This window comes from Myxocyprinus asiaticus, chromosome 28 (genome assembly GCF_019703515.2).
Source record: "Myxocyprinus asiaticus isolate MX2 ecotype Aquarium Trade chromosome 28, UBuf_Myxa_2, whole genome shotgun sequence".
Classification (NCBI taxonomy): domain Eukaryota; kingdom Metazoa; phylum Chordata; class Actinopteri; order Cypriniformes; family Catostomidae; genus Myxocyprinus; species Myxocyprinus asiaticus.
Window position 1 is genome coordinate 2,231,509 of NC_059371.1, and position 15,235 is coordinate 2,246,743.

The 15,235-nt window shown below is 36.4% G+C and overlaps 1 protein-coding gene across 6 annotated transcripts in view; it reads left to right on the plus strand.

Annotated features, from left to right (window-relative positions):
• Nucleotides 1-3,210: 3,210 nt before the first annotated feature.
• The window catches only part of mybl2a (v-myb avian myeloblastosis viral oncogene homolog-like 2a), a 28,559-nt gene continuing 16,534 nt past the window's right edge, over nt 3,211-15,235 (plus strand). The window contains exons 1-4 of one of the 6 annotated variants that reach the window (XM_051659785.1): nt 3,249-3,284; nt 3,369-3,412; nt 4,336-4,398; nt 12,407-12,487. Coding sequence is in view for 1 of the 6 variants with exons in the window: in XM_051659780.1 (XP_051515740.1) it covers nt 3,282-3,284; nt 3,369-3,412 (47 nt within the window). In the remaining 5 variants the exon portion in view is untranslated. Of the gene's footprint in view, nt 3,413-4,335; nt 4,399-12,406; nt 12,488-15,235 lie in introns of all 6 variants that reach the window. The other 5 variants (XM_051659784.1, XM_051659783.1, XM_051659781.1 and 2 more) reach the window with 5 other exon arrangements.

Below are 15,235 nucleotides of genomic sequence, written 5' to 3' on the forward strand. Positions count from 1 at the left end.
CTAGCCGCTAGGTGGAACCAACACAAAAAGGAACAAAAAGGCACCCAGCTTCCTCAGACAGTCAAGTGTATGTTCAGCGAGTTGAGCTCACTTGGGGGCAATATGAAAATCACCAAATGGCTTACCCCATTGACTCTATGAAAGACAATGCTTGCTGGGGACATGTAAATACTTTGCGGCCATCCTTAGTGTCTATTCTCAGTTTGGCCGGAAACATCAGTGCAAAAGCGATCTTCCGTTGATGTAAGAGTTTCTTGCATTCCTTGAATCGATCACGTTTCTCTCTTATCGAATTCGCAAAGTCTGGGAACAAGAAAATGCTGTGGTTCTTTCAGGAAAGTCTTCCTTTATTCCTTGCCTCACGTAATACAAGATCTTTATCGGATGATCTCAGAAATTTGGCCAGAATTGTCTCCCTCATCAGATCTCCGAGCTGGGACTCTGTGAGCTCGCTCGATTTCCAGCTTATGGCCTGTTATATCGAGCAGACTCGGGAAGAGCTCGTCTAGGAATTTCACCATATCTCGGCCTTCCTCATGCTCAGGAATTCCAACAATTCGGCCGTTGTTTCACCGATTACGATTCTCAAGGTCTTCCTGCTTTTCCAAAACGTGTTCCAATTCTGCTTTGGACACTAGTGGATTAGCAGCTAATTCCCTCTCTGATGACTCCAGATAATTGATCTGTTTCTCGACATCCCCGATTCTTGTAACCAATTCAGAGAATTTCGCCTCTGTGGAAGTAATCGATCAACGCATTACCACAAGATCCTCCAAGTCCGCCACAACCTTCACCAGCATTACAGACATGCTGGACAGTTGCCATTGAATGTCTCCCGCCGTACCGTCCAAACTGAGTCCCTGGTCTGCGGCCCTGCCTGGGGTATCAGCTTGAGCACTTAAGTGTCTTTTAATATCTCCAGAGCACGAGGATTTTGAATTCTTTGACATGTTGACTTCTTAGAACAGTTATGTAGCAGGGTGTATCTAATCTTACCGGTTTATGATACAAAAATAATTAAAAGCTAGCAAATTGCGCAGAGCTCGCTGTTCACACGTCCGACCCCCACATGGCCCCAAGTGACTCGGGGCAGGTCAAAATAAATTTTTGTTGTAATCAATATTATGCCACAAATGCTGTCTAGAGAGCCTAATATTTGACAAATTAATTATCGAAATGCTAATTTTGTTGTGTTGTGGCTTATTTCCATTATGTTTTCAGGTGTTGTGCACCTAGACTGGGCCACCATAAAACACTGACCAACATCAGTATCAACGGTGCTTTAAAAGTGCATTCAGTAATTTTTTTCTCATTTAAAAAGTTTTACTTCTAAAGAAATTAATAGTAATTTTGAAACATATGTATAAAATCATGAGCACTCACATGAGATGAGGACTCTAGTCAAAAAAAGCAGTTTTATTCTACATGGAGAGGGTCCCTCATGGGGGCAGTCATGTTACCCACTAATTGCACATTTATTGAATGATAGTTTTTCTGTTAATGTATTGATCTTTGTGCATCCGGGGCGCCTGTATCTTGACACGTATGCTGTAAATTACATAACATATGCCAGGAAAATCTGCTTTCTAAAAAAATTTAGTTTTAATTATTTTTGCACAGGATGAGACAGAGACTTAACCGTTTTGTTTAAACAATGGTAAAGGGCTCCTGCAACCCTGTGAACAACTCTACTCATGGACAACTTGTGTATGTGGAAAACATCTGCCACTACCAAATGGAAACTCCCTGTTCCAAAAAACGTATTTACATGTAGTCACCTTTAGGCTGGGGTCAAGCTAGTGGTTAGCAGATCCTCCTTGGGCACCTCTCCTCTCCAGGTGACCTTGAAGGATCTTCCTGTGAGGTATGACCCAAACCATCCAATTGAAAGAGGAAAACAGAGGATGGGAAGTGGGAAGGGAGCGGTTGTGGGTATGTGGTGTAGAGAACTGGCTGCTGATGTTCAGTAATTTGTCAGTGAAAAAAGTCTTAGTCTCAGAGAAGAAGTGGGAGGAAGTGGGGAAGCATAGAGAAGAGAAGAGAAAGTTGAAAACAGTTTACGGGAATCTGAAGTGTTACTGATCTTATTCTGGTAAAAATCAACCTTAGCGAAACATTGTCAAGATCACCCACCAGATTGTTAGTGATTTCCCATATTTCCTGACAGTCAAATCTGTACTCTTGCAATAGTTTTTCATTGCTAAGATAGTCCAAAGGGTTCTCTAATGGAAAATTAGCCTTGCCACACTGTACTCACCAATCAGTTCTATAAATAGAGTCAATTCTTCTTTTTTAGAAATCGTGTACCTCTTAACCTACACTTAAGTTAAAGCTTTCCTAACCTTAAGGTATACTTAGGAAAATGGCAGTTAAGGGGCTTTCTATAACACTTAATTGTAATTTCACCCAAAAAATGAAAATTCTCTCATCATTAACTCACCCTCATGCCATCCTAGATGTGTATGACTTTCTTTCTTCTGCTGAACTCAAATGAAGATTTTTAGAAGAATATTTCAGCTCTGTAGGTCCATACAATGCAAGTGAATGGTGCCCAGAACTTTGAAGCTCCAAAAAGCACATAAAGGCAGCATAAAAGTAATTCATAAGACTCCAGTCATTTCTTCAGAAGCGATATGATTGGTGTGGGTGAGAAACAAATATATATTTATTTATATTTAAGTCCTTTATTACTATAAATCTCTACTTTCACTTTCTTATTTAGTTTTTTTGTGATTCGCATTCCTAGACCATATTGCCACCTACAGGTCGGGGCTGGTCAAAGGTGGAAATTTATAGTAAAAAAGGAATTAAATATTGATTTTTATACCTGTCCGTGCCCGTTGGCGAGTAGAAACACGAATATGACGAATATAAGGAAAATGATTGATTCATGACTTTAAATATCCTGGCATTCAGATACACGATATTATTACAAAAAACTGACATCTGAGACAAAGAATCATGATTATTAAGAATAACAGCAATAATAGTATTACATTTACTCGTAGTACATCATAAATAGCAATACATGAAAATATAAAGCATACAAATATCACACCTGAACACATGGGGTGTTGCGGGGTGTAATTTTTCTTGTGAGGTATTTTTAACGGTCGTGAACAGTAGCTGCTGCGTATTTATGCGCAAAAATATTTCATGTGCAATAAAACTACATAATACCCATTACTGCGCAAAGTGGAGCGCAGTTGTGACGCACATGAATACAGCTTGGGTGTGCGCGGGCTCTGCAGGCAGCAGCAGTTGAGTGAGACAACAAACAGATGGTAGATATTTATTACACTGACAATAATAGATTCAATACACCCATAAGCTTCTGTTCACCTCATGAATAATCGGTGACATTTCAGAAACTTCTGGAGGACAGTAAAGATATGCCTGTGCAAGTGTTTGGGTAAGAAAAACATCTTTAAAGGTTTTCTCGATAACTTACTGATGTTGTCCACAATACAAAACTCGAAACAAATATGATCGTATGAAATCTTGGTAATTAAAGTTAACATACCAAATCAGCTCATCTGTCTGCATAAATAGGTGTTAGTAACGTATCAAACTGTTTTGTTTTAGTAGCTGAAATATAGTTAAGTGAACAGCTTCAGTTTTACTGAATTATTCGCAGTAACGCGAGACGTCTAGCACAGCGCGAGTTCGTTTTCAACAGAAGTTGGCGGTTAGTTTGCCTGTCCACTAGCTAGGCATGCTAACAACAAAGTTTAGTTAGGAGTGTATCAGATTGTTTCATGTACCCTATGTAGTGCACTGTGTAGGGTGGTAGTGGTTTTGTCTGAATAGTTTAATTCCCTTTATAACATGCAGTCCAGTTATGTAGATGTTGAAATAATGTTCTATTGGGCGCAAAAGTGCCCGCCCCCTTTGTCAGCCGTCTGAGTTCCGGAAGTATTTTTCCCATTCATTTCTTCCATAGACTTTTTACAAAATCCTTCATAAAAGATTTGGAAGTCATGAACCAAAGCAACCAGCTCCGAGGCGAATCACAACATCACAAACTGTATTTTGAAGCATAAAAGTATTTAGAATCGAACAAAAAGACAAAGATATAAGGCTGTGTACTTACCTTCTTAGACAAGGGCATGAACTACAGTCCCATGAAGCATTGCGAATGATGTAATAAAATAAAAAACGATGGGAATATATAAAACTGTTGATTTTAGGTTGTTGATTACATGTATAGAAACAATATATTTTAAGTTTAATGCAAAATATTTTGATATGTACAGTGTATGTGCACGTACACACTGCAGCTAAATTCGGTTGTCAGTTCACTTTTGAGTGCTTAATCCTGTTCTGTACACACAGTTCGGTAAAATATGGGAGTGACAACTGCATTCTACAAGCAAATTAACTCAAAAAAAAATTCAGGTAGTAACGACTGCATTTTCAAAGAATTCCACACAGTGCGTACTAGGGCTGAAACGATTAGTCGACGTTATCGACAACGTCGACAATAAAAAATTGTCGACAAAGATTTTCGTTGTCGAATAGTCGTTTGATCTTAACGTAACATGAGATCATATGAAACTAATGATTGCACACAAGAGCAGCACTGCAGCTCGCGCCTGACTGAGGAGAGGAAGAAAACACATCTCACAGTCCAGACGCACTATAAACTTTCCAAACAGCTTCAGGTGATGTCGATCGCAAAGTATGAGGGAATTATAGTGCAAAAATACAAAATAAGTAAATACAGATGCACTCTTGTTGTGGAATAAGCAGAGCCGGAGCTGATGCTCAGCTTAAGCTAAACTTGTGTGTTGAGCGTCTTTAAAGGAAACACCCCGGCATTACATCTTTAATGCAGTTCTATTTAATGCGTTATAGCTTTATTAAAGTTCAAATAATAAGGAAACTGGCATTTCTCTGTGCGGTCAACGCCTATTCTATGAGTTGCTCGAAGTGTCCCGATCTAAGGGGGAGAGATTGAAACTGCACCCGTCTGAGGTACACTATGTTGCGGGGACGCTCATCCCTCGAGTGCGTGCGCTTAATGCAGCTAGATTATAAAGTGATGGCAACCTATTGAATCATAATATATGTGTCACTGTGCATTTTTTATCGTGAAGAAAATTGGCAAAACGCAGCTTTATTAATAAGAGAGAGTTTGATTTTTTGTGAGTTAAAAATAGATTGAAGTGAACAGAAAGGTGAGAGAGGGTAGTCTTCGCCCCATTATACACTGCAACAAAATACATTTTTGATTTGTTTTTGTTTTTGCTTGTTTTCCAATATAAATATCTGAAACTCCTTTACTTTAGCAGCTATACTGCAGAAGAAGAATTTTATCTGAGAATGTTGAATATAATATAAAATATTTTAAAATAACTAAAATTCCTTAAAACAACATATATTCACCTGAGAAGCAGCATATAAGATATTTAGACTTGCTTTTAGAGAATAGATCTTGAGTATAAGTATATTTTGTCTTTACTGCACTCGCAGAAGTAGAACCAAGTGAAAAAATACACTTATATACAAAATACACTTATATTTAAGATACAATCTCTTAAAGCAAGTCTAAATATCTTATATGTTGCTTCTCAAGTAAATGTATCTTGTTTTAAGGATTGTTTTAAATATTTTTTAATGGAAATCAAGACAAAAACTCTTGATAACAATAGAATTTTTTTGCAGTGAATTTTTTACTGAGTTAAACTTATTAAAAGTATTTTTTTCCCTTTAATTCAGTGAATGTCATTTAGAGGTATTTTTAAAAAATCATTTTGTCCTCTTTATTGTTAATAAGCACGTTTAATACAACCTTTTAAGTCGGGACACAAGCTGAATAATCGGTTAAGAGCTAATGATTAATCGTTGCGATAATTGCCCGAATAGTCAAATAATTGTTCTAATAATCGTTAGATTAGTCGATTATCAAAATAATCATTAGTTGCAGCCCTAGTGCGTACAAAACCGAACTGAACAACTAGTTGTTAATGATGTGATTAATGGTGCGTGTGAAATGTGTCCGTCATTGTTATTATAGTTTTGGATTTTTAATTCAGTTTTTATTTCTATTTTATATTCAATTTGTCATTACAATTTAGTTTAGTTTTCACAGTTTGTCTGTTAGTTTTAGTTTAGTTTTAGTTTTCTCAGTGAATTGTAGTTTCAGTTTAGTTAGTTTTTATATTAGTTTTGGTCATTTTTATGGCTGCCAAAACTGAATGTTTACTGGTGTAATTTAAAAAGTCTAACATCATTACATTTCTCAGGACAGTCTTGTGTTATCTCTGTCTAGTGGTATTTTCATGTTTAATGTGGATTGTAAATGTTGCAGTTTTATAAAATAAGGTGATTATGGGTAAAGTGGCAAAGGACATTTAAACTTGATCCACATTGTTTCCAATCATTACTTATCTAATGTTTGGGGAGTAAACAATTAAAGGGATAGTTCACCAAAAAAATTTAAGTTCTGATCATTTGCTAGGGATGTTCTGATACCACTTTTTTGAGAATGAGTACAAGCACTGATACTTTTTCTTTTAGTACTCGCCGATACAGAGTCCGATACCTGTTGTTTTCTGAACTCAATATCAGCAGTTTATTTCAGTTTTATCATCAAAATTGTGTTTAAATAAATACATTAATTAAAACTTTAATCAAACAAGTATAACAATACATTTTCAACATAATATTGTATTATTTTTTTTATCAAATTAAGTGCTTATATACAGAACCTCACAGCCAATCCTAAATACAACATTGGAGTTATTTTTGTCATATAAATTGCTGCATAACAGAGCATCACAGATGTGAGATATTGCTTAAATATAATACAGTTACAATTGATTTATTATTAGTAGTAGTTTAACTGTGAATATTATATAGCTATACAGTAGTGATCTATTTCTATCATACTCTTAATTTAAATTGAGCTTTTATTTTGGCGGAGCTTTTATTTTGAAGTGTTTCTGTGTTGTTAGACCAAGGAGCTCTGATGTAATGACGGCAGATACCCAATTCGGAAAAGCCGGTCACTAAAAAAAAAAAAAAAAAAAGCCGGTCGCGACATGAATCACAGTGATTATTTAACTGCAAAAGGCTACTAAATAAATAAATAAATATGCAGCCTGTATATGACTCGTGATAAAAAGTAAATTAGCGCTCTGCCTGCTGTCATCTGCTGCAAGTAAATGAGCACAGTATTGGAACCGATTCTGATACCAGTATCAGTGCATCCCTATCATTTACTCAACCTCATGATATCCCAGATGTGTATGACTTTCTTACTTCTGCTGAACACAAATGAAGATTTTTAGAAGAAAATTTCAGCTCTGTAGGTCCATATAATGCATGTCAATAGGGGCCAAATCTTTGAAGCTCCAAAAAGCACATAAAGGTGGCATAAAAGTAATGCTTACAACTCCAGTGGTTAAATCCATGTCTATGATAGGTGTGGGTGAGAAACAGATCAATATTTAAGTCATTTTTTACTGTAAACCTTGACTTCAGCAGTCTCCTTGGCAATCATGGTTTCAAGCTTGATTATATTTCCCAGTGCCATCTAGCGCTCTGCGGACTCTACTAGAAAGTGTAATAGAGCTTGAAATAATGATCGGTCCTGTAGACTGCAATTGCAAGATGTGCAGTGAAAAAGGAGTTACATTTTGGTCTGTTCTCACCCAAAACAGATTAGATCTCTTCAAAAGACATGGATTAAGCCACTTTTAGATTACTTTTATGTTGCCTAAATGTGCTTTTTGGAGCATCAAAATTCTGGCACCCATTCACTTGCATTGTATGGACCTACAGAGCTGAAATATTCTTCTAAAAATCTTCATTTGTGTTCTGTAGAAGACAGAAACTCATACACATCTAGAATGGCATGAGGGTGAGTAAATGAGGAGAGAATACTATCCCTTTATCTTTTTGAGGTTTTATATTGATGATTTTACTTTGGGATGTGTGGCAGATCATGACCACTAGTGGTAAAAGCAATAGTAAAGAAAAAGACAGAAATTGTATGTAAGTCTTGTTAAGGTTATAAAAAATAAACTTAATGTAAACTTAATGCTGTAAAAGTGTATTAGAAAATATAAAAATTGAAGCCTCCACACGCGCTAGGTCTCCGCTGTAATGTGCTCAACAAGCACCGTGATAAGATGTGCAGATTGACGGTCTCAGATGCGGAGGCAACTGAGATTCGTCCTCCGCCACCCGGATTGAGGTGAGCCACTACGCCACCACGAGGACTTGGGAATTGGGCGTTCCAAATTGGGGAGGAAAAGGGGAGAGAAAAAAAAAACTAAAAGGTATTCAAGATCATTTTTATTTTATTTTAGTTAGTTTGGGAATTATAAAAAAGTATTTTAGTTTAAGTTTTTCCAATAATTTCAGTTTCTATTTTTATTTTAGTTAATGAAAATTATTTTAGTTTGTTTTCGTTTTTGTTAACTATAATAACACTGGTGTCCATCTTCTCCTGGTGTAAATCACACTTACAGAGGTATGTGTCTTCATTTATTCATATATTCCAGTCTTTCTCTCTCATCTGTAGTTTCTCTAATCAGCCATGTGGTCTCTAGGAAACCAGTATATTACAGTCAAGAGTATGCGCGCTTTTTAACAACAGCCTCTCGCGCATAAACAAAACAGCGATTCTTTAAATGGCAGCTAAATAAATATTGTCAGATGATAATACATCTGTGATGGATAAACTCTTTGCTCAAAATCTGAACAAAAAAACGGGTTAAACTGCTGGCATTCATGTTTCACAGCTGTGAGTAGCTGTAAGCGTTGCTATGGCTACACTTGTCAATCATCGCAATTGTGGGAGTCAGTCCTGTATTCCGTGTACACATGAATTGATAATTTAGGGGATTTACTCCTGCATTTAAATGCGGTTGTCACTCCCGAAACTTAGTAGTGTGTACATGGCCTATAAGTAGTTTAAGAGTGTAGGGTGACCGACTCGATTGCGTCATTCACAGTGCGTCATGGGAGTGGGCGGTCGCTCCTGGGCTAGTTTCACGGGCTTTCTTGGCTGTGATTCTCAGATTGGTGGACCTTTCTCTGCTGGATCATGGGTAATGTAGTTGTTTACCAGGAATTTCACAATTTAACAAGATTTTTAAACAATGAAGTTGAAATAACACAGACTTATGGCTTTAACAGAAGCATATAGGCAAGGCAAGTTTATTTATATAGCACATTTCATACACAATGACAATTCAAAGTGCTTTACATAAAAATGATAAAGAAAATACAAGGGGGTCTGGGTAGCTCAGTGAGAAAAGATGCTGACTACCACCCCTGGAGTCGCGATCCAGGGTGTGCTGAGTGACTCCAGCCAGGTCTCCTAAGCAACCAAATTGGCCCGGTTGCTAGAGAGGGTAGAGTCACATGGGGTAACCACCTCGTGGCCACTATAATGTGGTTCGCTCTTGGTGGAGAGCGTAGTGAGTTGTGCATGGATGCCGTGGTGGATGGCGTGAAGCCTCCACACACATTATGTCTCCACGGTAATGCACTCAACAAGCCACGTGATAAGATGCGCGGGTTGACGTCTCAGACGCGGAGGCAACTGAGATTCATCCTCTGCCACCAGGATTGAGGCGAGTCACTACGACACCACGAGCGCATTGGGAATTGGGCATTCCAAATTGGGGAGAAAATAAAAATAAAGAAAATACAAGAAAATAAATTTTCTTACCAATTAGGAACAAGAAATAAGAATAAAAGGTAATAAAATAAATTTTAAAAAGTACAAATTATTAAAATAAATAAAATATATATATACCATTGTTGAACTGCCTCGGAGCTCACGGTAGGTCTGTCATTAAAGATTTGGAAGTCATTGTTGTAAATCAATTTGTCTATGGAAAAAATGAATGGGATTTTTACTTCCGGAACCAGACTGTTGAGATCTGTTATGGTTGTAGTATCACCCATAATGCAATGCTGTGATGGTGCCCAAAAACGAAATGTAAATGCCGGACACAAGTAACAGTTATATTTATGATTGTAGGTATGATTTTTATACAATACATAGTCCATATAATAATGAATTTTATAGAGAACAAATAGTAGCATAAATCATTGAGTGTGACATCACATCCTGTCCTTTGCGGTGTGTGACCTCGGTTTTAGTTATAAAATATTTGGCTGCAGAATACCACCATTGCCCAATAAAAATTTTATTCCAGAGTGCTATGTAATAACTTGTGAAAATTGCTGGAAAGTAGGGCTGCAACTAACGATTATTTTGATAATTGATTAATTTAACAATTATTAGAATGATTATTCGACTATTCGGCGATTATTGCAACGATTAATCATTAGCTCTTAACCGATTATTCAGTTTGTGCCCCGACTTAAAAGGTTGTATTAAACGTGCTTATTAACAATAAAGAGGACAAAATCATCTTTTAAAAATACCTCTAAAGGACATTCACTGAATTAATGGAGAAAAAAAATACTTTTAATAAGTTTAACTCTTTAATTTTCACTGATTTGAATTTTAAAAATTACCTGTACTACTGCATCTTTTCTACTGTAATACAGTAAAAAATTACGGCGTTACGGTAATGACAATCATCATAAGAAACAATAGGAATAGTAAAGGTAAAACGTCCAGAAAAGGTAAGATACAGTACCGAGAACCGGGAGGTAAAATGTGTTTAAGTGTCCTGAAAATTCTGTCACAATGCAAAACATCTTAATGGTCTTAAATGTAGGCTTTATTTCCTTAATGCAAAATATACTTATTATTATTTTTTTTATTTATTGATTTTTAGTGGGGTTAAATAACGAGGACAATTTCACATAATTTCCCAAAAATGATGTGGACATTTTTAAGACACAAAAATGTATGAATTTCATTTCATCGATAACACAATATCAAAGCAAGTGTCATCTGTAGGGCTGCAACAAATAATAATTTTGATAATCGATTAATCTAATGATTATTAGAACGATTATTCGACTATTCGGTGATTATTGCAACGATTAATCATTAGCTCTTAACCGATTATTCAGCTTGTGCCCCGACTTAAAAGGTTGTATTAAACGTGCTTATTAACAATAAAGAGGACAAAATCATCTTTTAGAAATACCTCTAAATGACATTCACTGAATTAAAGGGAAAAAAATACTTTTAATAAGTTTAACTCAGTAAAAAATTCACTGCAAAAAAATTCTATTGTTATCAAGAGTTTTTGTCTTGATTTCCATTAAAAAATATTTAAAACAATCCTTAAAACAAGATACATTTACTTGAGAAGCAACATATAAGATATTTAGACTTGCTTTAAGAGGTTGTATCTTAAATATAAGTGTATTTTGTATATAAGTGTATTTTTTCACTTGGTTCTACTTCTGCGAGTGCAGTAAAGACAAAATATATTTATATTCAAGATCTATTCTCTAAAAGCAAGTCTAAATATCTTATATGCTGCTTCTCAGGTGAATATATGTTGTTTTAAGGAATTTTAGTTATTTTAAAATATTTTATATTATATTCAACATTCTCCGATAAAATTCTTCTTCTGTAGTATAGGCGCTAAAGTAAATGTATGTTGTTTTAAAGAAGTTTTAGATATTTATAATGGAAAACAAGCCAAAACAACAACACATCAAAAACGTATTTTGTAGCGGTGTATAATGGGGCGAAGACTACCCTCTCACCTTTTTGTTAACTTCAATCCATTCTGAACTCTCTTCTTAATAGAGCTGCGTTTTCTTCACGATAAGATACACACTGCAACACATATGTATTATGATTCACTACGTGGCGAACCATCACGTTACAATCTCGCTGCAGCAAGTGCATGTGAGGGATGAGCATCTCTGTGAGAGAGTGTCCATCAGCCGGGTGCAGTTTCAATCTCTCCCCCTTAGATCAGGACACCTCACGTGACTCACAGAAGCGGCTCTGAACGCACAGAGAAATGCCAGGTTCAGAGTTTGTACTTATTTACATGACCCGTTTCCTTATTATATGAAGTTTAATAAAGGATGCATTAAAGATATAATGCCGGGGTGTTTCCTTAAAGACGCTCAACATGCAAGTTTTGCTTAAGTGGAATGGCAGCTCCGGCTTCACTTTATTCCACTAGAGTGCTTCTGTATTTATTTATTTTATATGTACTTATACTACTACATCACCTTAAGCTGTTTGGAAAGTTTGGAGTGCGTCTGGACTGTGAGCTGTCTCTTCTCCTCTTCTCAATCAGACGCAAGCTGTGGTCGGTGCTCCTCTTGTGCGTCATCAGTAGAGTTTGACGTGATCTCACGTTACATTAAATGAGATCAAACTATTCGACAGCAAAAATTTCTGTCGACAGTTTTTTATTGTCGACGTTGTCAATAATGTCGACTAATCGTTTCAGCCCAAGTGAATTTTACAGAACTGTTTGTTTCAAAATTTTAGGTTCATTATACTCATCCAGCTGTTCCTTTGAGTCTTCCTTTAAAAGTATTTGCTGTGGATTACTCTACACAGGAAATTAAGGTACTACTTTGCATGCTTTATTTATTTATTTATTTATTGTTTTGTATAATTAAGTGGTCTCTGCCACTCTAATTGTGTTTGTACTGGCCCTAATGTACATGCTGCGTAGTTTTTCAGGGCTCTAAGTTATAGGCTTATAAAAATTTCTCTGTGACAGACCTAAAATCGTCCATGGCCTTTGGACGACTCTAGGTCTGTCAGTGAGGATTTTTTTTTATCCCTGAAACCTGAGAAAGTTTTTGCAGAAAACAACTGTCTGAAGCACCATGTAAATTTAGAACACCATTTTCTTTACACCATTTAAGGGATTTAGAGAAAGCAGTTTAACACACCTGGGTTTCTCCTGGAAAATGCGACTTATATCGTCACGTAAAAGCACAAATGCTATGTACAGACAGGTTTTTGAGGAGTGCACATGTGCGTAAACAGACGAATAACAAACGTCATAGGATGGAGCCCAACAACAAGTCAACACAGCAAAAAGAATTCAACATTTCTGGGAGTACTGTGGGAAAATCACATACACTTTAAACTATACCCATTCATACACACCAATTTAAAATATTGACTATCCCTCACATCCGCATATATTTGCTGGTATATTAGGGGAATCCTAGAGTTTTATATAAAAGAGAAACCACACTATTGCAGCGCAATTCCATTGCACGTCGCGATGGAAAGTTAAGAAAACAAACACAGCAACAACTGTGGAATATCTGGAAATAAATTAAAGCAACAGAGAATAATATCGTGAAGTCTTCCTCGTTGCAATGTATGTTATTTATACAAGCGTCGTGGGGAAATTACTTTGCTGTGGAGAAAGCTTCTTACTGATGAGCCACACGTATACTGGAGTAAAGAGGACGCTGCTTATACAGTGCATGTGAAGGGGAACGCCACTTTCCATGGCAGTCTAAACATAGTCAATGAAACCCAAATGTGGTCCATGGGTCGTATTATAACCATGCGTCAAGTAAAAAAGTTTCAATTTTTCAACATATTGCCTGTGATCATTCAAGAAGACATAATCTTTTTATTAGCTTCAAAAGCCTTCTCCAAGATACTGTAGATCATCTATTTTAAAGCATTTTAAGGGTTCCAGCTTTTAAAACTAATTACGTGTTTAAAAGTCTTGTGTAGTAAAACTTACACTGGCAGCTAAAAGTTTGAAATAATGTACAGATTTTGCTGTTTCAGATGGAAATTGGTACTTTAATTCACCAAAGTGGCATTCAGCTGATCACAAAGTATAGTCAGGATATTACTGATGTAAAAAACAGCACCATCACTATTTGAAAAAAGTCACTTTTGATCAAATCTAGACAGGCCCCATTTCCAGCAGCCATCACTCCAACACCTTATCCTTGAGTAATCATGCTAAATTGCTAATTTGGTTCTAGAAAATCACTTGCCATTATATCAAACACCGCTGAAAGCTATTTGGTTCATTAAAAGAAGCTTAACATTGCCTTTGTGTTTGTTTTTGAGTTGCCAGAGTATGCAATAGACTGGCATGTCTTAAGGTCAATATTAGGCCAAAAATGGCAACAACAAAAAAAGAAACAGCTTTCTCTAGAAACTCATCAGTCAATCATTGTTTTGAGGAATGAAGGCTATACAATGCTTGAAACTGCCAAATAACTGAAGATTTAATACAAAGGTGTACACTACAGTCTTCAAAGACAAACGACAACTGGCTCTAACAAGGACAGAAAGAGATGTGGAAGGCCAGATGTACAACTAAACAAGAGGATAAATACATCAGAGTCTCTAGTTTGAGAAATAGACGCCTCACATGTCCTCAGCTGACAGCTTCATTGAATTCTACCCGCTCAACACCAGTTTCATGTACAACAGTAAAGAGAAGACTCAGGGGTGCAGGCCTTATGGGAAGAATTGCAAAGAAAAAGCCACTTTTGAAACAGAAGAACAAAAAGAAAAGGTTAGAGTGGGCAAAGAAACACAGACATTGGACAACAGATAATTGGAAAAGAGTGTTATGGATCTTAACCCCATTGATCTTTTGTGGGATCAGCTAGACTGTAAGGTGCGTGAGAAGTGCCCAACAAGACAGTCACATCTATGGCAAGTGCTACAGGAAGTGTGGGGTGAAATGTCACCTGAGTATCTGGACAAACTGACCGCTAGAATGTCAAGGATCTGCAAAGCTGTCATTGCTGCACATGGAGGATTTTTTGATGAGAAATCTTTGAAGTAGTTTAAGAAGTTCTGACCATTTGTTTTAAATTGTAATAGTAATTTTTCATGTTATTAATGTCCTGACTATACATTGTGATCAGTTGAATGCCACTTTGGTGAATAAAAGTACCCATTTCTTTCCATAAGAGCAAAATCTGTACATTATTCCAAACTTTTGGCCACCAGTGTAGGTGAGGGGTGCTTTTTATGTCCATCGCAAGATAACCACTGGTCGATCTCGTTAACAGGTCAAAAGGGAAATGGAGTAGAAAAACAAACTACACAAATAATGAAAATCTTATAGATCACTTTTTATTTCCTTATTTCGGCTCCCACGCATGGATTTCTAAAATGTAGGATGGCAGCGGAAGACTCATTCATTTTGAATTACAAGTTTATTGTGGATCAAGCTTTAAAAAGTGGGTCATTGAACACAAAATAAAAATTAGATTCTTTGTAAATTCTACAAAAATACACAATTACATGAATACAAAACTTTCTGCATTGGTTTAACATTTCTGTCTGTTATTGCACCGTACAGCCGATCTT